Here is a 24,867-nt window from a genome sequence, read left to right on the forward strand (position 1 = left end):
CTGGTATCTCCACCAAAAACGGTCATCATTTTGAAAAGGAGTGGAGAAACATTGACCTTTTCCGTATCTGACCCATGTCAAATGTAAATATTACCAATTTAGGGCTATATCGACCTTAGGGAATTGTTAGTATAACATTTTTTGGATAATTTGTACCTTCGAGAATCACCCCAGAAAATGTGGGATTGATTTCATAATAATAATAATAATAATAATAATAATAATAATAATAATTGTAGCATATGGACTTACATTATCATTATTACATTATATTGAATTATTATTACATTACTATATTATTTCTTTACTATATTAGTAGCTTTCTATATTTTATTACTACATGTATGTTAACTATTCCATTAATTTATATTTCAATGCGTTCTACCTTAATGTAATAACAACACACACAAAAGCAACCCTTGTACTTTGTTCATTCGTTTTATGTTACGCTCAGCAACAGCATAGTTTATTTTGTTTTCTATCAATATCCAATGAGTACATTCTTGTACAAGCCGTTACCCATCAACGAGGCATTACACTCACTCTCATGTTTGTTGTTGTTTTGTGATTCTAGTAAACACTCATGATCTGTGCAACGGTTTGCGCATTCCAAACTATTTGGCATTCTTTGTTTTGTTTATGAGTTGGTTGAGTGTGCGCACGTTGATGAGAAACAGCTTTTACTCATTGAAAAAGCTCACTACAAATTATGTAGAGCTTTCTGCCTATAAAAGGCGTGCGCTCGATTAGAATTTATTCATTATTGCAGATCACTTGGTTGAGGTAAGAAGTACTTAGCATTAGATACGTTCTGGTTGTCAGTGCGGTACTCTGAAAATTATAAAATTCAAGGAAGTTCTTATAGGGGATTGCTAGATACGTTCACAGTGTCGGTAGTGCCCATAAGAAAATAATTGAATGTACCAAGTGTTCTGACTGTTGCAATCATTGTTTCTTTTATTTTAAAATTATAAATAAAAGACTTAAAGTAAAGCGGAGTTTTTGTGTCTTATTATTTGGAAATGTAACTATATAGCTGGTCCCTGGAGGCACGGACTCTCCTCCCTCTACATAATAATAATAATAATATAATAATAATAATAATAATAATAATAATTTTTCTCTACAAAATTATCCCAGTGTAATAAGTACGAAAGGTCATCATTGTATAACAATGAAGCAAGTTACAGACAAACGTGTATTTCAATCCACAAAATGGACAGAAGCTAAGACATTCGGACAGCGAAACTTTAACGTTCGCACATAAAATAATCTTAACACGAAAATAATTAAATTCTCAATTCAAGTATATGTATATGCGTGAGTACAAAAAAGAGCAACAAAATACAAATCCAACATACATAGAACAATTTGTGATACATATTTACGTTTTGAAACTTTCTTAAGTCATTACGGAAATAATATGTTATGGGGCTAATATGACTTGCCCACCCAGGTGGCATGTTTATGAAGTCCTTCGAACACTTTTTGAAAGAAAATATAATGTGAATTATGGTAAATAATGAAGTTATCCTAGTGAAATAAATTTAGAAGTTGATTAGTTTTGAAAAGTGGTCAAAACTTGTTATGCCTTTTAAGCCTCACTAATAATGATATTGTTATGTCGATTTTATTTTTGTAGGAAAAAATTGGTAAAATAACATTATTATTGAACTATTTACAGGGTGAGATAAAAAAGCTGCAACAAAGTCAAACGCCATAATTTTTATTTATTTTTCTTTTAATTTTATTGAATGAAATCAAAAAATAACGGGAATAGCATCAAACTTTTGAATAAGTTTAGATTTGTTCGAATTGGTCACCTTTGCCACGAACTATGGCCTTTAAACGGCCAATGAAACCGTCACACGTTGCCCGAATAACGCTCTGCGGTATTTTGACCCATTCCCTTCGAAGCGCTTGCTTGAGGTGATCGACAATTTGGTATTTTTTAGTGCCAACCTTGCATTCCAAAACACTCCAGATACAATAGTCCAACGGACTGGTATCCGGAGATTTTGGTGGCAATTGTACGCTGGAAATGAGGCGAGGAACCTCTTTTTGTAACCATTCTTGGGTGGCGCGTGCCAAGTGCTACGGTGCTGAGTCCTATTGGAATGTCCAAGGTCTGAAAGGCCAAAATTTTTGCGTGCCCAAGGCTTTATTACACCCTCTAGAATATTGTCGCGATAATATTCGGTATTTATTCTGATGCCAAGGTCGATTAATACGCGTGGAGAGTGATCATCGGTTGTTATGGCGGCCCACACCATCACTATGACCGGCGCTTGAGTACTGGTGGCCAACCGAAGGTGCACAGTTGCCAATTAAACACGATCATATTTTTGTTTTGTTTTACAAACTGCTGGACAACAAATGTTTTCTAATCGAAAAAAAAAAAACAAATTCGACAGTTCTCCACTTCCGCCCAAGCGAAGCAACTCTTTAGCTCTTTTGAGTCTATTTTCTTTCTGTTGCGGTGTAAGTTCTTGCCCCTTTTTGAAATTTCAATGGCTTTACCCCGAGCTCATTTTGCAATATTTGCCGAATGGAATATTGCGATATGTTCAGCTCACGAGCCATATTTCGGCCACTGCGACGCGGGTTTCGATCGAGTCGCTTCTTTACTTTTCGAATCATTTATGCTGATATTGCTGATTTCTTCCGTCCAATTCCTTGACGTCGGGTAACGTACCAGCATCACGGTAACTAGCGATGGTACGAGACACAAAATATTTATTCACATTTAAATGCTGGAGTGCTCTAACGGTAGCCACTTGTGGTTTACCAGTCAAATATAAAGAAATCACACTATCGCGTTTGAACTCCATCACGAATGACTTTTTTTTTCTGGAAAATTCTCAACAAAATGCTTTTGTACGCTTGTAAACAATATATTGAGCTGTCACTGGAATAATTTTAACAGCTGTCAATGAGTGGCTTAGAAATGACAGGAGTCATTTCTTCATCTCATCCTGTATATAATACCAAAATTACGATTCGACAATGGAACGATAAATATCTACAATAGGCCGTAAATATATACTTTATTCAGAGGCTTGTTTTTAACAAGAATGTTCCAAACATACACATGGAAAACTTTAAATCCACAGGAAAAATTTAACCCTCTCTAAGCTTTTTCTATAAAAATCAATTTCGTAATAAACCTCCCCCTCAAATTAAGTGCCAAAACTCTCATAATTATTACTTTAAGACCTCCTTCTTTTCCTATGGACACACTTGTTTGTGGTGCTCAACAATACTTATTACACCATGCTGTGGGGCATTTGCCATTTGTTGACATTGATATTCACATATCGGAATTTATTCGCCGTCAATGGTAATAAATTTTCTAAGCTCTTTATTCCGACCAAGCTGGGAGTATTTCAGTTTATAACTGTTTTTACTTTATTTTACAAGAAGCCATATACGACAATGCCTCCATTACTCTGCACCATAAAATCGTCGAGAAAACGTCTTGTGAACCGCATAAAGAATGTTGTTAAAACGTTAATATGACGGGTGGGTTGTTACAAATTTTACAACCTCCAACCGCTACTGCAAAATGCCACTGGGTGCCATGATGACGATCGTGATTATGGTGCCAATTGAAGTTTTAAAATCTAAAACAGAAAATGCGTTTACAGTGGCATTTTTCGATATAGGGGAATGTATTTTTAAGGCGAATCCATGGGGAGGAGGAAGGACTATATGTGAAAGACTGTACCCATACTATATACAAAAGGAGTGGTCCGTTCCATTCTTGATATCAGGTCTTGTGTTGGCGAAGGATCGAGATATGTGAGACTTGAAGATCCTGGGACTCTTATTTCACATTTTACAAGAGAGACGAATTTTGTGAGGGAGGTGCCAGAAGGAGTGGACCGATATATCACATCTTTGCACCAAATCTGGTGTACTCCGGTCCACCCCTCCTGGTAGCTCCCTCCCAAATCTTAATAATAATATTGGGGCATTTGAAATAATTGCCTTCTTATTTTACATTTTATAAGAGCAATAATTATTCCAAATGTTGACTCTTTATGGGGGAGGTACTTGATGGAGTGGGTTGATATTGTCCATTTTAGTACGAGACCTAACACTGAAAAAAATTTTGGTATCTACAGTTTGCACAAAATCGAATAATATTTTCTCTTTCTAAGAAGTAAATTATTTTCTTTAAAAAATTTTGACATTTTGTGGGGCAGGTGCCAGAAAGAGTAGACCGATAATGTCCATCTCCGAACTCGATCTAAATCAGATACTTTATTCAAGAGCTATCGCGCGCCAGCCAGACAGAGAGACAGACTGACGGCGGACAGCCTTAAATCAACTCCGAATGCCCTGAAACGGATTTGTTCCCAAGGGACCTAGGGTCTAAAGCCGTTATTTCGATGTGGCACGTTTTGATCGCATCAAATGATGCCCTCTTTAGCTATATGACTGAAGGTATAATGAATGATTTGATGACTGATTCATCAACACCTAGGCGAAACGACTGGAGCTAAAATCTTGAAAATTTGCATGTAGTGCAATATTGGTAGGTAGGGGTGAGATTTGGCTATTTTTTTTTTTTTTTTTTGGAAATTCGGACTAGAAGTGTACTAAAAGCACTACAAAGCATTAAATTTCGCACCTTTTGGTATTTTGTAAACGGATACATCTAACATCATGACAATTGGTGTAAAAATTAAAATATAACTAGGTGTTTTCGAAAATGTTGGGTACTAAGTGTAAGAAGTGTACTAAATGGTAATTGATTCGATACAATTTGGTTTTAGTTGAACCGATTGATCAGGAAATTTAAAATGTTAATATTGGGGTCTCTTCTGGTGGATTGAGTTTAAATAAAGAGTTGGGTTTGGAAATGTGTTCGAAATCGTACGAAAGGTACTAAATTTGTTATGGGGTTTAAATTGTACAAAATTTGGTAGTGGGTGAAGGAGGTCTCTATTGGTATCTGGAATTTATTTATGGCGGTGGCTACGGAAATGTGCTTTAATTTTACGAAACGTACTGAATATTACTAAATTTGATATTGGGTGAAGGGCTAGAGTTCGAATAATAGAAATTTTAAATTGAGGTCCGAAAATCATATTATGGAGGTTGTTTTGAAAATGTGTATAATAATTGTACGAAAAGCACTGAATGGTACTATATTTGGTATTGGACGAAGGGTTAGAGTTGGAATTTTAGAAATTTGATATTGAAGTCTCTTTTGGTATATGGTGTTGAATAATGGAGGTGGTTTTGGAAATGTGAGGTTAAATTGTACGAAAAGTACTAAACTGCACTAAATTTGATTTTGAGGTCTCTGTTGGTATCTAGAATTGAGATATGCAGGTGATTTCGGGAACGTTTACTATAATTGTACGAAGAGTACTAAATTGTACCATATTAAGTATTGGATGAAGGAAAAGGGTTGGAAGCCCCAAATTTTGAGGATTCTGTTGGTATTTGATATGGAGATATGGAGGTGGTTGTGGAAATGTGAACTATAATTGTTCAATAATTACTGAACAGTACTAAATTTAGTATTGGGTGAAGGATTAGATCTGGAATATTACAAATTTAATATTGAGGTCTGTGTTGATATCTGGAATGTAGATATGGAAGAGGTTTTGAAAATGTGTACTCTAATTTCACAAAAAGCACAAAATAATTTTAAAGTCTCTGTTTGTATCTTTAGTTGAGATATGGAGGTTGATTTGAAAATGTGTACTATAATTGTACGAAAAGTACTAAATAGTACTTAATTTGGTGTTGAGTTAAGGGTTAGAGCTGATTTTAAGGTGTCTATTGGTATCTGAAATTGAAATATGGAGATGGATTTGGAAATGTGTACTATAATAGTACAAAAACTACTAAGTAGTAATTAACTTGGTATTGGGTGGAGGGACAGTTATAATTGTACAGAAAGTACGAAATTGTAATAAATTTGGTATTGGGTGAAGGCATAGAGCTGAAATCCTCAAATTTAATATGGAGGTCTCTATTAATATCTGAAATTCAGATTTTAGAGGTGGTTTTAGAAATGTTTACTGTAATTGTTTCAAATTATTAAATTACTTTTGGTATCTAGGATGCAAGGATGTGCATTGTTTTTGATGTACGTTTTAACTTCAGCCATTCTATCAATAAACGATATCTATAAAATACATCTTAGGAGAAATTTGACATATATATCGTATATCTACAGAATTCCCCTGAATGACTCTCTAATTATAGAAGACCTCTCAAAGTACTCTCATTATGCAAAAAAAAAAAAAACTCAAAATCTTCCTGTTGATAAAAAAAAAGAATTTTCAGAAATTTCGAAAATTCACAAGGTCCGAAATACTAAAGTTAGAATACGGCCTTATATCCGGAAAGTGTCTCGGGGAAACACGCAACGACACCGTTTCATTTTAAGTTTCTGTACAGAGGGCTTGCATTTTCCTCCCATTACCCATAGAAGATCTCTGGAGAGACTCCATATCTGAAAAAGTATTCTCGTGCTATTAAAGATCTCTGGGTGGTCTTTGAGCTGTGGAGACCCTATTCCCTGTGGTTTCCACAAAATTCATTCAATAGCCAAAAAAAAAAAATTAATACCAAATTTTATTCATTCCAGAATTTCAAAACATAAATATTACAGAGGATAAATTTTTAAAACATGACAAAACTAGCCTCATATATAAAATTGAAAAATATCGGGGAAATTTATCTTATACTAACTTCACAAAATTCATACATTGTTTTATTTGTATCCTTCTTGAGTCCATATGAGAGCAATTAACCAGAGTGTTGATAAAAGTCTTCTTCAGTTCCCCGTGACCCACTGTTCTTTTTAAGGAATTTATGATCTAGAATTTATGTTCTTTGATGTTAAGTAAAAGCTGAGAAACAAATTGCATATAAAAAGAAAACAAATTGTAATTGGTGGGGCGGGAGTGAAAGTACGTCATAGTGACTCCGAACGTGCACAACAAATGGATCAATTTATGAAAAGTTAGATTACTGCACATCGTAACACTGGTCGTAAGCGCAAGCAAAGCACTCAAATAGAAAGCAAAAAATGCAATGCTTCTGTTTTAAATCAAGAATTAATGGAAAATCAACAAAATAGGATTTTCATCCTTCACTGAAATGAATCGATTTCACTGGAAAGTGATTTTTGACAAAATAATCGTCATTGAATTCAATTTCTTTCAAAGAGCTGCCGTCAACATTTTGCCCTTTTTTCAACTGCCACCATGAATCATACCGCCCACACACACACATACACTTGCACATTAAATGTGGCGACGGTGGTCGGCAATTTCATTGTGGCCAACACCATCAGGCTCTCTGATAATGACCGACAATGGCCAAATGATTGTCCGACACCAGCAAAGATTAAGGACATCAAATGACAGTCGAGGCAATAAAGGCACGAATCTGGTCAAAATGTGGTAATGAGCTGAAATGTGATTGACGCTTATAATCGAGGTATAATGAATTCGTTTTATTTGGCTTTGCCTGGAAAAAGGCAGCGCATAAGTAAAGATGACAGTTAAGCAAAATTAAAGGCTACCACAGTCAATTGTATAGCAAAATTGATTTATACATCAATTATATTGTCATAGTAGTGTTTGGGGGGAAGAAATCTGTTTTTAACTAATGTTTAAACTTTAAAAAAAAAACCATATTAAAATTAAATCTGATAATGTGGCACTTACCGATATTTAATAATGCTAAAAATAAAAAAAATATTGGTTAATCAAATTAAATACACAATTATAAAAATTTATCGGAGTATAAGTTGAAGGCTTTTTGTAATAAAATTCCATATACGAAGTGTTCTTCATGTAGAAGGCGAGAAGTTCTTCTCGTAGATAACGATAGGTTTTTCTATAAGAAGATGGGAATATCTTCTCGTAGAAGGCAAGATAAGGTTTGTTATAGGTCAGAAAAAAGGCCCCAAAAAGGTCTTTGCATATTATGTGTTCTTAAAATAGTCTTCTCATAAAATTACAAAAATGGTCGTCGTATAGAAGACCAGAAATCTTCTGATAGAAGTCCAGGAAATCTTCTTGTAGAAGACCGCAAAATATTTTCATAGGGGAGCAACCAATCTTCTCCAGATGGCCAACAAATCTTTCCATAAAAGAACAGGTCTTTATTTGAAAGGTCTCTTCGTGGAACCCCAGATGGTCAGAAGACCACAAGGTTTTTGTCAGGAAGACTACAAAGTCTTCTCATAGAGGACAAGATGGATTAGAATTTGATGACCAAATGGCATTTACATAGAAGACCCAACGGTCTTGTTATAGAAGAGCAGAAAGTATTCTCATAGAAGACCAAAAGGTCACCTTTTAGACAACAAGAAGGTCTTCTCATACACGTCCAAAAGGACTTCTCAAAGACTATAAGAAAGACTTATTATAGACGTCTAATAGAAGATTTAAAGGTCGCATCATAGGAGACCGAAAGGTCGTCTTATAGAGGACCACAAGTCGTCGTATAGATGAACATAAGTTCTTCGTAAAGAAGACCAGAAGGTCTTCGTATAGAAGACCAGAAAGTTTCGTATAGAAGACCAGATGGTCCTCGTATAGGAGACGCCGAAGGTCTTCGTTAAGAAGACCATGAGGTCTTCGTAAAGAAGTTTAGAAGATCTTCGTTAAGAAGACCATGAGGTCTGTGAGGAATGTTTTCCTATAGAAGACCCGAAGGTCTTCCTATAGAAGACCAGAAGATCTCCATATACTCGTAGAAAACCAAATGTTCTTCATAAAGAAGACCAAATTCTCTTCATATAGAACATCAAATGATATTCGTATAGACCTTCCTATAGCCTCCAAGTGAATTGTAAAGGGCTAGTTACTACCATATACACACATTGCTTTCAGCTTAAAAATGCCTCTTTAACGGTTTAGAATTAATTTGTTATTGCATTTAAAAATTCCTTGCAAGCAAATTTACTTGGCATTTTGCATATTTTGTGATAACGTTTTATAATTAATTTTAAATGCAAATTCCAAAATTCCGAAATTTGTAAATTATTGTTTGAACAATTTTCACATGCACTTTAGATCAAATTCGGTTACAATATTTGCTTTTGAAAGATTCTGCAAAAGTCTGTAATTTCATTGGAAGTCAATTTACTTAAGAATATTTTGAATATCTTGCTACATGCATGATTGAGTATTACTTTGTAACACAAACCTTAATATTATTACACAATTATAATGTGTATGCATGTATGTACTGAAAGCTGTCTTCATATGAGATTATAAAATTATTTGCAATATTCAAAAATATATATTTTTTCAATACAGCAAGGCTGCTAAATAAAATATTCACTCAATTTTATGGAAACACGTTATCCAATAGTGGTTACTTCGCCAGTACAAATTGTATTGGAACATTCGAAATATACCATAACATTTGTGTTAAATAAAAGTCAATTAAACCGCGAATATTTTTAATCCCGGCGAAATTTGTGTCATTTTTTTGTTTTTTTTTTTTCATATTTTTTATCGCATGCGATTTTTTCAATTTGACTTATAATATTGAAGTGTATATTTTGTAATATTTTTTCAACTTATAATACAGGTTGGGGTTATTATATCCGGATTGTCCGCAATATATTTAGGGGTTGAAATGGACCTACTACTTAAAATGTTTTTAATTTTGCAGCCGTTATAAAGGTCAGAAATAGAAACCTAAATCTCGGATGAAGTTAGAGTTTAGGACAGCGGGTAGAATGGACCACTACTTTTGTGTGAAAAAACAACATTTACTGAAACGCGAAGTTTTTTTATGCCGATTTCGTTGACGAATATAGCCAAATATAGTAGACAAGCAAATCAAATAGATGACTGTAAATTTAGAGATACAAGGGGCCTCTTGCATTTGGAGATGATCGCAAAATATTTAGGGGTTGAAATGAATCAAAAACAGAAAAATTTCCTGAAAACACAATTGAAACCAATCGACACGGAATTTTGCATGGGAAGAGAGTTAAGGGCAGGGAAGAAGTCTAGGATTTGGGATGAGTCTTGGATTATATTTAGCTGTAAAATGGTCCACAACAACTAACAACACAACGGAGTGCGAAAATATTGGGCATTTGGCCCTGGCCAAAAAGCTAAAGGTAATATCCGGGCAATGCTCTATGATATAATTTCAAAAGCGAAGTCTTCCAAAATAAACTTGGACATAGGGGGGTTTCTAACATATTGTCACATTGTCAGCCTCGCGTACTTGTTTTTACATCAAGTGAGAATACGATGTCATGTAAATGGCCGCCGTCACAGTTTATTGTCATTTGAGCCCTTTCTATGCCATTTTCCATCAATTTTGCCAAAACTTCCGGCGATAGGTCCTCACATTCTAAACGGATATTGTCTTTAAGAGCTAAAAGCGTCTGAGGCTTGTTGACATAAACCTGCGACTTCAAAAATCCCCACAAAAAGAAGTCTGGAGCGATCTTGCAGGCCAGTGCAAATAGCCAAAACGGGAGATTTGGCGCCCGGAAAATGCATCCTTCATCAGACCGATAACCACATGTTTTCCAATCCCAACTCATCAAGTTGTTGTTGCTATTTGCTTTTTAGCGCTCACCATTCACAGTAACCGTTTGGCCCGCGACGTCAACACACCATACGGTGAATTTGAGTGGGTATAGGGCTCTTTGTGAGTTGCACGCGGATTTTCAGTGCCCCAAAAGCGTGAATTTTGCTTAGTTACGTATCCGCTAAGATGGAAATGGCACTCACCACCTATGATTATTTTTGATGAAAAATCATCTTCTTCGTGGTGGTGATTAAGAATGGCTTAAGCTTATATCAGACGCGATTGGCGGTCAGCAGCTAACAGCTGATGCACCAAAATTCGCTGTAAAGACTGTCGGCTGATACCCATTTGAGTGGCACGTCGTCTGGTCGATGTCGACGGCGCTTCCATGACATCCTCAGCTACAACAGCAATATTCTCTGCAGAAAGCATACTCCGGGGTCTGCCACGCCTGGCAGTATCTTTCATTGTGCCAGTCTCTTCAGGCGAACGGCTAAACGTCGCAGTGTTTCACCAGTAGGCATTGGACGGCCAGGAAATCTGCGACGAAATTCACGTTGTGCCAAAGTCACCGACCGATTATTGGTTAAATAAATAGTCGCTAATATTCCGCGTTTTAGAGCAGTATAGGGTAACACTGTATATTAACGTGCATTTCGCATGTTTTTACTACAAAAATGTCAAAACAGAACTGACAATAGGGGCTAATTGTAAAATTTTAAAATTTTCTGATAGGAGGATAATTTTTGCGCCACCTGTTATAAGGAGGTGATATTATATGCGATTAATTAAAATTGAAATATCCGAGAATGAATATTTATTTCACAATAATACATCTTATTTCAATAGAAATAAATGTTTAAATTTAGTTGTATTTCCAGTTTTCTGCATTACACTCCCCGATACACTTCTCATGTTCGTGAGAACCCATTCTCTCTCCCTCAATATCACAATAACGAAGATAAAATACAGACACCATTTGTAAGGTTATTATTATTTTTCTCCAAGATACTCTACAAATAAATGGCCATTGGTAATATACTCCCCAAGAGAGAATTATGTCGCATAGACAAACACCCGCACACACCTACACATACATAATAGAAATAAAGATGCAATTGTCTATGAAACAATGTTTATTTGCAGAATGTCTGTTTTTTATATGGTTTCTTATGTCCATCCATCGGTGGACAATAGCAAAGGAGGAATACAAATAAAAAGAGGAGGGAATTAATAATGGAACAAAAAAAAATAATTGCATTGACCGTTAACAGCAGAAATAGTAGCAACTCGAATGAAAGAAGATTTTTCTTTTATTGGAATTCTGAAGCTTCGGATGTTATCAAAGAACAAAGAAAATCGGTGTCTCACAACTTCATTTGAACACATTTGTTATGTTCCTCCTTGGAATGGTTTTTATTACAAATGACTTGTCAATAGGTAAAAGGAATGTAAGATTTATACATGCATATATATATTTTCACTTGTTCGAGCATACTGCAGTTTATTATCAGGATGTAGAAACCATAATTAAAGAAATCTATAAGAACTAAAAATTGGAGAGAACATAAATATGAGGACATCCATACATACCATATTGCGCTTATAACACAAGAATGGCTGGACTGACTTTGGCAACTCACACCAATTCGGAACGGGCAAAAAAGTATAACTTAAAAAATCACGTAAAAATATCCTCTTTAAGACATGAAAATTGTTTTATAATTTTGTCATTTATATATTCGATTCCCGATTTACAGGGTGCGATGAAAAAACTGCAACCAACTTCAGATTGCTCTCATTGCTAAGTCCTTCGTCCGACAGCTGTTAAAATTATTCCAGTGAAAGCTCACTATATTGTTCACAAGCGTAAAAAAACATTTTGTGAGAATTTTGCAGAAAAAAGTTATTCGTGATGGAATTTAAGCGTGATAGTGTGAATTCTTTATATTTGGCTGGAAAACCACAAGTGGCTACCGTTAGAGCACTCCAGCATTTAAATGTGAATAAATCTTTTGTGTCTCGTACCATCGCTTGTTACCGTGATGCTGGTAGCGTAGAAGAAATGGTTCGAAACGACTTGATGGAAACCCGTGTCGCAGTTGCCGAAAAATGGCTCGTGAGCTGCACGTATTGCAATATTACATTTGGTAAATATTGAAAAATGAGCTCGGGGTAAAGCCATTGAACTTCCAAAAAGTGGAAGAACTTACACCGCAACAGAAAGAAGATAGAATCGAAAGAGCAAAAGGATTGCTTCGCTTGGCCGAAGGTGGCGAATTTCCGAAATTGTTAGTTTTCCGATGAGAAAACATTCGTTGTCCAGCAGTTTGTAAAGAAACCAAATGATCGTGTTTACATGCCAAAGAGGTCAGCTGAAAATGTGCACCTTCGGTTGGCCACCAGAACTCAAGCGCCGGCCATGGTGATGGTGTGGGCCGCCATAACGGACGACGGTTGCTCTCCACTCGTATTAATCGACCGTGGCATCAAAATAAATGTCGAATATTATCGCGAAAATATATTTTGGAGGGTGTATTAAAGCTTTGGGCACGCAAACATTTTGGCCGCAGATCTTAGACATTCCAACAGGACTCAGCACCATCGCATTCAGCATGCGCCAACAAAGAAATTAGGTTCCTCGCTTCATTTCCAGCGTACAATGGCCACCAAAGTCTCCGAATACCAATCCGTTGGACTATTGTGTCTGAAGTATTTTGGAAAGCAAGGTTGGCACTAAAAACCTAAAGCAAGCGCTTCGCCGCGAATGGACCAGAATACCGCAGAGCAACATTCGGGCAGCGTGTGACGGTTTCATTAGCCATTTGAAGGCCATAATTCGTGCCAAAGGTGGCCAATTCGAACAAATCTAAACTTATTCTAAAATTTGATGCTATTTCCGACATTTTTTGCCTTCAGTCAATAAAATTAAAAACAAGGGCTATAGTCGTGCGGGGCCGACCATGTGATACCCTACAACACCATAATATGTTAGAAGCACCCTTATGTCCAAATCCATTTTGGAAGACTCCGCTTTTGAAATTATGTAATAGAGCATTGCCCAGATATTACCCTTAGTTTCTTGTCCAGGGGCATTTGCCCAATATTTAAGCAATTCGTCTGTTGGTCCATTCTATAGCTAAGTATAATCCAATGGTCATCCAAAATGCTAGACTTCTTCCTTGTCCTTAACCCTCTTCTCAAGCAAAATTCCGTAACCATTGGTTTCAAATGTGTGATCAGAAAAATTTTCTGTTTTTGGTTCATTTGAACCCCTAAATATTTTGCGATCGTCTCCAAATGCAAGAGGTTCCACTGCATTGCCAAATTTAGACTAATCTTCTCTATGATATTTGGCAATATTCGTCAACGAAATCAGCATAAAAAGCCAGAAGTTCGCCTTTTGTGTATTTTGGATTTCGCCTGTAAGTTATTTTTAAGCGTTTTGGTAGAATGGAAATGTTGGTATTTTTTCACACAAAAGTAGTGGTTCATTCAACCCGCTGTCCTAAACTCTAACTTCATGCGAGATTTTGTGTACTGTTTACTTTGGTTTCTATTTGTGACCTTTATAACGGCTGCAAAATCAGGAAAAAATTTAGTTGTTGGTCCATTTCAACCCCTAAATATATTGCGGACATCTTTGAAAACAATAGGCCTAGCCCTTCTGAGCCTAACCCTACCCTTATGAAAATTTTCTTGAGGATCGGACGATAATTGCAATCTGTATATAACCCCAACCTGTGCTGTAAGGTGAAAAAATATTACAAAATATACACTTCAATATTATGAGTCAAATTGAAAAATATTTCTGCAATGGTCATCCAAAATGCTAGAATTCTTCACTGTGCGTAACTATCTTATCAGGCGTGTCGATTGGCTTCAATTGTGTTATCATGATTTTTTTTCTGTTTTTGTTTCATTTGAACCCATAAATATTTTGCGATTATCTCCAAAAGCAATTTGGCTATATTCGTCAACGAAATCAGCATAAAAGAGGCAGAAGTTCGCCTTTTGTGTATTTGGGATATCGCCTGTAAGTAATGTTAGTATTTTTTCACACAAAAGTAGTGGTCGATTCTAACCGCTGTCTTAAATTCTAACTTCATGCAAGATTTCGTATCCTTTGGTTTCTATGTGCGGCCTTTATAACGGCTTCAAAATCAGGAACATTTTGAGTTGCTGGTCCATTTCAACCCCTAAATATATTGCGGACATTTTTGAAAACAATAGGCTTAGCCCTTCTGAGCCTAACCCTACCTTTGTCAAAAATTTCGTGAGGATCGAATGATAATTGCAATCTGTGTATAAATAATAATCCCTACCTGTGTTGTGAAGTGCAAAAATTACAAAAAAAATTACAAAATACACTTCAATATTATAAGTCAAATTGAAAAAATCGCATGCGATAAAAAATATGAAAAAAATAAAAATATGTCACAAAATACTACAAAATCTATATTAACATCATTATTGCGTTTTTTTTTTTTTTAGATTTCATACTTTTATGCCAAGAGGCCATTCTGAATTAACAAAATTTGTCAAAATCGCTCCAGCCATTCTGGAGATATAAGCATTCTAGCTAACATCCCCTTCCTTTGTACATATACATTGCATATATTTCGCTATATATATCCGATATTTTTACTATCGGCATCTACGTAACGGTCAGAATTGACTTGTTCGTCTATTTCTGATTTCGCCGTCATTAAAAATATTCGCGGTTTAATAGAATTTTTTTAACACAAATGTTATGGCCTATTTCACCCACTAAATATTATCCAATGACCATCAAAGTTGGAAGGCTTCTGCCCAGCCCTAAGCTCTAGCCCCATGCTAACTTTCGTCGTTTGGTCTATGATTGCGACCTGTAGAGCAACTGCAAAATCATGAAATTTTTCAGTTTTTGGTCCATTTCAACCCCTAAATATTATGCGATTATCTCCAAAAGCAATAGGCTTCTATTCTGACCCTAACCCCACCTACATTTTCAATTTCGTGAGAATCGGCCCATAATTGCGACCTGTAGAGTGATTAAAAATTAACATGGACAGACGGACGAACATACATAGCTAGATCGACACAGCTCGGCGAGATAGGAATGTGGGAAACCAATATTTCGTGGTGTTACATAAGTTTTGGCCCAATCAAACTTATAATATCCCCAACACATAGTGTTGTAGGGTATAAAAATTAAAATTATGGCGTTTGACTTTGTTGCAGTTTTTTTTATCTTACCCTGTACTTATTATGAATAGATTTGAAGGAATCTTTATACGAAAATTTCCAAAAATATGGAAAGGGTGAACTTTTAGCTTACTTTACGATGCGAACAATCAAAACGCCGATACAATACCAATACCTATTTTTAGCTATTTCAAATCCTGTTAGATTTTTTCATCTTATTATTGAAAAAAATTTAATTTTGCCGCAGGGTGTAATATTTTTGATATTTATATACATATCTATTAATGTTCCATTTCAAACCCACAATTTTTAAACTGGCCGGCCATTATATTCATAACCATGATTTCATAAAAAATTGTTCGTTCATTCATCACGATCATTCAAAATAATTTTTCATTTGATTTGAAACCTGCTATTCGAAACTAGCAATTACTTGCTCAATAATCGGTTTACTAGTTACTATTACAAAACCAAAAGGCAATTTGTTTCTATACATTGCAATCAAGCTTTGTTGTTAATTTCAGATGTTTGTTAATTACAAGATTTACAATCCATCATACATAACAAACAATTGTTCGTAACATTAACAAGGCTCTATAAATTCAAATGTGTATCTAAGAATTACAATTTATAATTACTAACTACGAAGATTGTTAATGACCCTCCGCAGTTGGGCTCTGTATTTTCACAATTAACTAAATTTAAAATAATTCTCCAAGTGGTTTTATAATCATTTCATGAATTTGTACATGAGGAGGTGTTGAAATAGCATACAACACTCCCGATGAAATATCTTTGGCCTTCAACATGTTTTCACCCATAAGTTGCCTTGCATTCTCGGGTACAATATCCGTATCCACGGCGCCGGGACTAATGCTCTATTCAAAAAAAAAAAAATAATTTCAATATTAATTTAAATTCCCATTATCTGAAAACCTCTACAACTTACTGTCACTTTAATTTTGGTATCCAAGCCCTTAAATTCCTGTCGGTAAATTTCGGTCATTGCTGTAACGGCAAATTTTGATGGACAATATATATTGGTGTCAGGTGTTCCGCCAGGTGCCACAACTCCATGACCGGCCACACTGTTGATGAGCACAACATGGCCGGGAAAACTACGCTCTTTCATCGAGATGAAAGCCCGTTGGGTACAATGAACAATGCCCATCACATTTGTTTGGAGGATTTGTTGGATCTCCTTAACGTCCATATTTACCAATTGACCTTGTTTCAAACACCCAGCATTGTTGACCAAAATATCTATGCCACCAAATTTGGCAACAATTGTATCGAAGGCTTCATTCACAGATTGCATATCGGAGACATCACATGGCAGGGCAGTTAAATTTCCTTGCTTCTCTGGCGACAATTGGTCGCACAAAGCCTCGACACGTTCCAATCGCCTGGCCAAGCCCACAACTTGAAGACCATTTTCTATTAAATCCAAAACAATGGCTGCACCAATGCCTGAACTAGCACCCGTTACAACGGCCACTTTATTTTGCCAGCGTTCCATGACGGATTATTTTTGTGTCGATTGTTTTCCCCGTTAGTCGAAATGAACGTCCAATCGTTTCAATATCTCAATTTATACTAACACAGTTTCGAATCATTTACATGACAGAATGATCGATTTGTTGACTAAAATGACGAGTGTAGATTTTTCTCACGGTAAAATTACATTTAATAATAAATATTTGATAATTAGAAAAGTTGTTAATCATTGTGTCCGTATAACTAATATTAGATTACTACATGAACATATAATGCACTCCATTGATGAATTTATTTATCAAATGCTTCCGGGGTAGGTTCTATTAAAGTGGGGAGGTGTTTCTAAATAAGTTTTTTTTCTGGAATGTTTTATTTATAACACTGTGCGACAAAATTATTATTTTTTTTTTTTTTCAATAATTACAAAAAAAGTCCAGTAGATTATGAAAGTAGATGTGTAATTTGAAGACAATCGGACACTTACATCACATTTTATAAGAGTTATAATTATTCCAAATATTGTCCCCTTGTGGTGGAGGTACGTGATGGAGTGAACCGATATTGTCTATTTTCGCACTTGACCTAGAATTCATGCAAATATTAGGATTTGCAACGTTGTAGAAAAATCGGACTATCCCTTGCCTTTCTGTGCATTAAATTATTTTCTTTGAAAATTTCGAACTTTTGTGTGGGAGTTACTAAAACGACTGAACCAATATTGTCCATATCCCTACTCGATCTTCAGGGCGAGATGAGAAGACTGCAACCAATTTCAGAATGCTGTCCTTTCTAAGCCACTCGTCCGATCGCTGTTAAAATTATACCAGTGACAGCTCATTATATTGTTATACAAGCGTACAAAAGCATTTTGGTGAGAATTTTCCAGAAAAAAAGTTATTCGTTATCGAATTCAAGCGTGATAGTGTGATTTCTTTATAATTATTTGGAAAACCAAAAGTGGCTAACGTTAGAGTACTGCAGCACTTAAATGTGAACAAATCTCGTACCGTCGCTCGTTACCGCGTTACTGGTAGCGTAGCCCGACGTCAAGGAAGTGGACGGAAGAAAACAGAAAGAACTGCAGATATGGTTTGAAAAATAAAGAAGCGACTTGATCGAAATCCGCGTCACAGTGCCCGAAAAATGGCTCATGAGCTGAACCTATCGCAATATTCCATTCGAAAAATATTGAAAAAGGAGCTCGGGGTAAAGCCATTGAAATTCCAAAAAGTGCAAGAACGTACACCTCAACGGAAAGAAAATAGACTCAAAAGAGCTAAAGAGTTGCTTCACTTGGCCGAAAGTGGTGAACTGCCGAATTTGGTTTTCTTTTCTCCGAAGAGAAAACATTCGTTGTCCAGCAGTTTGTAAACAAACAAAATGATCGTGTTTACTTGTCAAAGAGGTCAGTTGAAAATGTGCACCTTCGGTTGGCCACCAGAACTGAAGCGCCGGCCATGGTAATAGTGTGGGCCGCCATAACGGCCGGTGATCGCTCTTCGCTCGTATTAATCGACCGTGGCATAAGAATAAATACCGAATATTATCAAGAAAATATTCTGGAGGGTGTATTAAAGCCTTGGGCACGCAAACAATTTATCCGAGAATAATTACAAAATGAAGTTCCTCGCTTCATTTCCAGCGCACAATGACCACCAAAATCTTCGGATATCAATCCCTTGGACTGTTGTGTCTGGAGTATTTTGAAAAGCAAGATTGGCACTAAAAGATACCAAAGTGTCGATCACCTCAAGCAAGCGCTTCGTCGGTAATGGGCCAAAATACCGCAGAGCAACTTTCGGGCAGCGTGTGATGGTTTCATTGCCCGTTTGTAGGCCATAATTCGTGCCAAAGGTGACCAATTCGAACATTTTTCCTTTAATTCAATAAAATTTAAAAAAAGTAAAAACTATGGTTTTTGGCCTGCTCTTCAAAACTTGCATTTTCAAAACAATATCCATATCTCATCCTCAGATACCAACAGAGAATTCGATGTCAAATTTCGGTTCCAGCTCTATACATTTTCCAAATACCTAATTTAGTACCCATTAGTACTTTTCGAACAATTATAGTACACATTTCCAAAAAACCTCCATTTCTAATTTTTTCTCATTTTTTCCATAAACTCAGCGTGGAAATTTTCAAGATTTAAGCTTCAGCCGTCATTTCGTCTGGTCATTGATTCTAAGTCAGGCCTTTATTTCACTACTCTTTTATATCTATATAGACTTATTTGTTCTTGCATTTCTTCAATATTCATTATTTCTTTATATATATATAAATAATTATTTTTTTGTCAATAATTTTTTATAATTTTTTAAAAAACTATTAAAACATCTCTCCAAGAGGCTTTATAATCATTTCATGTATTTGCACATGGGGTAGTGTAGAAATGGCATACAGGACGCCCGATGAAATATCTTGAGGCTTTAACATGGTGTCGCCAATTAACTTTTTTATATTATCGGGTAGTATTTCCGTATCCACAGCACCGGGGCTGATACTCTATACAAAGAGAGAAAGGGTGAGAGAGAGAGAGGAAAAATAACAAATGAAATATCTTTTCTCCACAATATCCTTTCCACTTACAGTAATCTTGATTTTAGTACCCAACCCCCTAAATTCCTGCCGATAGATTTCAGTTATGGCTGTGATGGCAAACTTCGATGGACCATACATGTTGCTTTCGGGTGTTCCTGGCAGTGATTTAAATCCATGGCCAGCAATACTGTTAATGAGTATAACATGACCGGGGAAATTCCGTTCTTTCATGGACTTAAAAGCCCTTTGGGTACAATGCACCACTCCCATGACATTTGTTTGCAGGACTTGTTGGATCTCATTTATGTCCATATTTACCAATTGACCTTGTTTCAAGCAACCGGCATTGTTGATCAAAATATCAATTCCACCAAATTTGGCAATAATTGTATCGAAAGCCTTATTAACAGACCGCAGATCGGAAACATCACAGTGCAGGGCAGTTAAATTTCCATGCTTCGCTGGGGGTACAGTTTTCAATATGTCTGTTACACGCTCCGACCGCCTGGCCAAACCAACAACCTGTAATCCATTCTCCAGTAAATCCTTGACTATGGCTGCCCCAATGCCTGAACTGGCTCCCGTTACAACAGCAACTTTATTTCGCCAACGATCCATTGCTGAGTTTTTATTGTTTTTTTTTTTTAGTCACTAAATTGTTGCTCGGCCAAGCTAACAGTTTGAAATCACAATTTATATTGACAAAAATATACATTATAAAGTGAGTTGCATTTCATAAGAGAAATAAAAGTAATCAAAAAAAATGTAGATAAGATAAAGACAATTGCATTTTTTCAAGTCAATTTCATGTGATGTAACAGTGAATGACATGGCAGATTTTTTGCAAGGTGTTAGAAAACAATGATGACGTTACTTATTTTTCAAATATCGACAAGTAGTCACAACTACTGAATGCATTTTGAATTTGTTTGCAAACAGATTGAGCTGGTCTGGAACACTTATAATACTTTACCGTTCTATTTAGGGTGGATTTAATAGCCTCTTACGCTTACACTGTACGGCAAAATTCAGTTTTTTTATAATAAAAGTAGGGTCAAAATTGGCCCAAGTAACCAAAATAAGGCGGGCGGCAAGTTCCTCCCACTCAGTTCAGGATCAGTTCATTTTAGGTATATTGTGTGTTCGGCAGATAAAAACAAAAATCGCCAAGCAAGATACAAAAAGCCTTTCTTGTATTTTTTTCCAAAATTTGGGTAAGAACTCCCTTTAAAAGGAATCGTAGAAAGTCAACATATTCTACAAAGTGATTTGCCATAAAATTTTACAATAGCTCTCAGAAGGCATCAAAAGTTTAAAATATTCTTAAGAGTCTGGAATTATTCCTCGTCTTTATAACTTTTTTTTTGCCTCTTCTTCGTCTGCGAAACATCTACAATGAATTCATAGATTCGTTTCAACAGTTCGGGTTAAGTCTTTTTTATACCCTCAGCTCATGGCTACAGAGGGTACGGTCAAAACGTACCTAGTCGAAATAACGTTTTTATACCTTAGATCTCTTTGTTCCCGAAGGGAGTATCCGATTTGGTCCTAACTTGGCACATCATAGTATTTTTAGATCGAGTTCGGAGATGAGCAATATCGGTCCACTCCTTCTGTTACCTTCCCCACAAAAAATCGAAATTTTCACAAATATATTTTCTGCACTGAAAGAGAAACGATAATCCGATTTCCTCCAACTTTGCAAATCCTAATATTTGCGTCAGTTCTCGGTCAGGTGCTAAAATGGACAATATCGGTTCACCTCCCACACAAAGTGTCAAAATTTTGAACAATTATAACTTTTATAAAATATGATGTAAGAGTCCGATCGTCTTTAAATATCACACATCCCAATAATTTTATTAACCCAAGGTATGGTGTTAAGATGGAAGGCATCGGTCCACTCCTTCTGGTATCTCCCCCACAAAATATCGAAATTTAGATTATCCATTAAGCTCATAAAACGCGAAATTAGAATCCGATTTCATTTAGACTTGGCACATCTGAATATTTCCATCAACACAGGATTTGTTAAAAAAAACGGTAAAGATCGGACCATTTCTTCTGGTACCTCCCCTACAAAGGGTCAACATTTTGAATATCCATAAAGGTCACAAGATCTGTTGTGAAGATGGGATATATCGGTCCACTTCTTCTAGTACCTCATACCCCGAAACAAGTCGGTGATTCTTTACAACTTGCTATATCTAAATATTTCTCTCAACCAGAAACCTGAGATAACTATACCATACCTGTATTAGTTGAAGCATGAAAATGGAATACTTCGGTCGACTATATCTGGTACCACCAGTACCAGTCTGTCGGCAGAACCGATTGCTACTTTTTAACTTGTTTAGTACTCAAAATGCACCATTTGGTTCAGTTCCCAAAGTTTTTTAATAAGAACTTCATACAACGTACTAAATTATCAGACATTCAGTACTTTTCGTACAATATGCATATGCATATTTTCGAAACCTCCAAATGTCAAGGTTTAACCTTAATACCAAATTTCAGATTTTAATAGCTATAGTTTACCCAATACCAAATTTTACCAAATATAGTTCAAATTAGTACTTCTCCAACAATTATTTAGTTCAATTTAGTACAATTATAGTGCACATTTCCAAAACCACCCTCTATCCCAGATACCAACAAAGGCATCAATATCAAATTTCGGGATTCCAACTCTATGCCTTCACCCAGTACCAAAATTTAGTACTTTCATATTTCCGTAACTACTTCCATATGTCTTGATTAAACATGAACAGCGATCCTAATATCAAATTTCAGATTTCAACCGCTATCAGTACACTTAATACCAAATTGTACCAAATTTAGTTCAATTTAGTACTTTTCGAACAATTATAGCACATAATTCCAAAGCCACTTCCATATCTTATCCACAGACACCAACAGTGATATCTAGATCAAATTTCGGGATTCCAGTTCTATGCCTTCACCCAATACCAAATTTAGTACCACCTAGTACTTTTCGAACAAGTATAGTACACAATTCCAAAAGCAACTCTATATTTTAAATACAGACTACAATGACATCTATATCAGATTTCAGGATTTCAGCTCTATTCCTTCATCCAATACCAAATTTAGTACTATTTAGTACTTTTTGTGCAATCATAATACACATTTCCAAAACCACCTCCATATCTTAATTCCACATACCACCGTAACTCTCAGTATAAAATTCCAGGATTCCGCCCCTAACTCTTCACTCAATTCCAAATTTAATACTATTCGTATAAATATAGGACGCATTTCCATATGACCTCCAAATCTCAAACTCATATAGCATCAGTAATCTTAATATCAAATTTCAGGATTTTATCTTTATCCCTTCTCCCAATACAAAATATAGTACCATTCAGTACTTTTCGTACACATTTCCAAAACCACCTCCCTATGTCCAGGGTACACTAATTCCAAATTTCCCTATCCATTCACCCTAAACCAAACCGTTTCAAATTTAGTGCCACCTTCATGTAACAAACTTACTTTCCAACCTTAATGCTCATACCGAATTTTAAGTTTTTAGCTCTATCCGTTCACATTATACCAAATGGTACAATTTTAGAAGTTTAGTACCATTTTAGAACTTTTCGTAACCTTATAGTTCGAATTTTCAAAAAATCCTTTGATATATATCTATCCTGTAGTCCATCAGTGTCCCTCATTCCTAATTTCAGAATTCTGACCCATTCGTTTGTCCAATTTTTAGTACTTTTCCTACACTTTTAGTATGAATTCCCAAAAAAAACCCTTATCAGCCTTATCACACGCCCACCAAGGCTAAACGTCGCGCAAAATTTCAATATTCTAATTTCAGCCAGTTCGTCAGGTCGTGGATTCTCGATCAGTCAGTCGGTCACTTATTTCATAACTCTTTTATATATAGACATATATATAATAGGTATATATTTTCAATATAAAGACACATCCTTTCAGAACATTTCTCCCACTGGTTTAATTATCATTTCATGGATTTGGACATGGGGCGGAGTGGATAGTGCGTACATAATACCGGATGAAATATCTTCTGCCTGCAAAAAGCAACCATTGGCATATTTTCGAATAAAATCGGGAAGAATCTCTGTATCAACTGTGCCAGGGCTAATACTCTATAAAAGGAGAAATAAAAAATTACACATTTTAAAAAAAATATTTCACAAATCTCATTTCGTCCCATCACCTACCGTAACTTTAATCTTGGTACCCAATCCCCTAAACTCTTGACGCAGCAGCTCGGTAATGGCAGTTATGGCAAATTTACTAGGCGGATAGATATTGAATTCGGGTACCTCTGAACAAGCCAACACCTTGTGTCCTGCTATGCTATTAACCAATACAACATGGCCATCGACTTTACGCTCTTTCATGGATTTAAATGCTTTCTGTGTACAATAGATGACACCCATGACATTCGTTTGGAGAATTTGCTGCATTTCATTCACATCCATGGTGACCAACTGGCCACCCTTCAAACAGCCAGCATTGTTAATGAGCACATCAATTCCGCCAAATTTCGAAATTATTTTATCAAATGTTTCATTTACTGATTCTAGGTTAGAGACATCACATTTTAAGGCCACAAGTTGGGAATTTTTATCATCCGGTAATTGATTTTTCAGCTCTTCGATACGTTGAACTCTGCGGGCCAAACCAATAACCAATAGACCAGAGTTAACCAGATCTTTGGCGACAGCCGAACCAATACCCGAACTCGCACCAGTAACAACGGCCACTTTATTTTGCCAACGTTCCATTCAAAATTAAGTTTCGAAAAGCTGCAACAACCTCTGTTTTCTCTGAAACTCAAATCCAAACTGAAAATATTTTGTCTAGGCTCTGTATCACAAAAAATAAAATGTAATTATAAAGTTGTCAAGTCATAGACATCATTAATTAAGTCTAGAACAAAACAACGGCGTAGATAGAAGGAATCAGAATTTACAGGGGTCACCAGTAAATACTTGATCTGTTCAAATAGAAATTACAAAAAAAATGTCTATAACCTTGAAATTCCAAATTTAAATTCTTCCAACGCTCTCGTATTTCACCTATAAATAAGCGAAACAAAAT

At 35.8% G+C, this 24,867-nt stretch overlaps 3 protein-coding genes across 3 annotated transcripts; all 3 read right to left on the minus strand.

The window, feature by feature from the left end:
- Positions 1-16,210: 16,210 nt before the first annotated feature.
- On the minus strand, positions 16,211-17,342 carry LOC101899302 (farnesol dehydrogenase). The gene is made up of 2 exons (XM_005183114.4): positions 16,679-17,342; positions 16,211-16,607 (listed from the first exon to the last, which is right to left on the minus strand). Exons 1-2 carry the CDS (start codon positions 17,246-17,248, stop codon positions 16,431-16,433), a joined length of 747 nt encoding a protein of 248 aa, XP_005183171.2. The 5' UTR covers positions 17,249-17,342; the 3' UTR covers positions 16,211-16,430.
- Positions 17,343-19,391: 2,049 nt separating this feature from the next.
- On the minus strand, positions 19,392-20,483 carry LOC101899804 (farnesol dehydrogenase). The gene is made up of 2 exons (XM_005183117.4): positions 19,816-20,483; positions 19,392-19,731 (listed from the first exon to the last, which is right to left on the minus strand). The coding sequence occupies exons 1-2, from the start codon at positions 20,383-20,385 to the stop codon at positions 19,555-19,557; spliced, it is 747 nt and encodes a 248-aa protein (XP_005183174.2). The 5' UTR covers positions 20,386-20,483; the 3' UTR covers positions 19,392-19,554.
- A 3,197-nt stretch (positions 20,484-23,680) lies between these two features.
- On the minus strand, positions 23,681-24,688 carry LOC101899636 (farnesol dehydrogenase). The gene is made up of 2 exons (XM_005183116.4): positions 23,982-24,688; positions 23,681-23,906 (listed from the first exon to the last, which is right to left on the minus strand). The coding sequence occupies exons 1-2, from the start codon at positions 24,549-24,551 to the stop codon at positions 23,730-23,732; spliced, it is 747 nt and encodes a 248-aa protein (XP_005183173.2). The 5' UTR covers positions 24,552-24,688; the 3' UTR covers positions 23,681-23,729.
- Between the last annotated feature and the right edge of the window lie 179 nt (positions 24,689-24,867).

The sequence above is a fragment of the Musca domestica genome, unplaced genomic scaffold, assembly GCF_030504385.1.
Source record: "Musca domestica strain aabys unplaced genomic scaffold, Musca_domestica.polishedcontigs.V.1.1 18, whole genome shotgun sequence".
NCBI classification, from domain to species: domain Eukaryota; kingdom Metazoa; phylum Arthropoda; class Insecta; order Diptera; family Muscidae; genus Musca; species Musca domestica.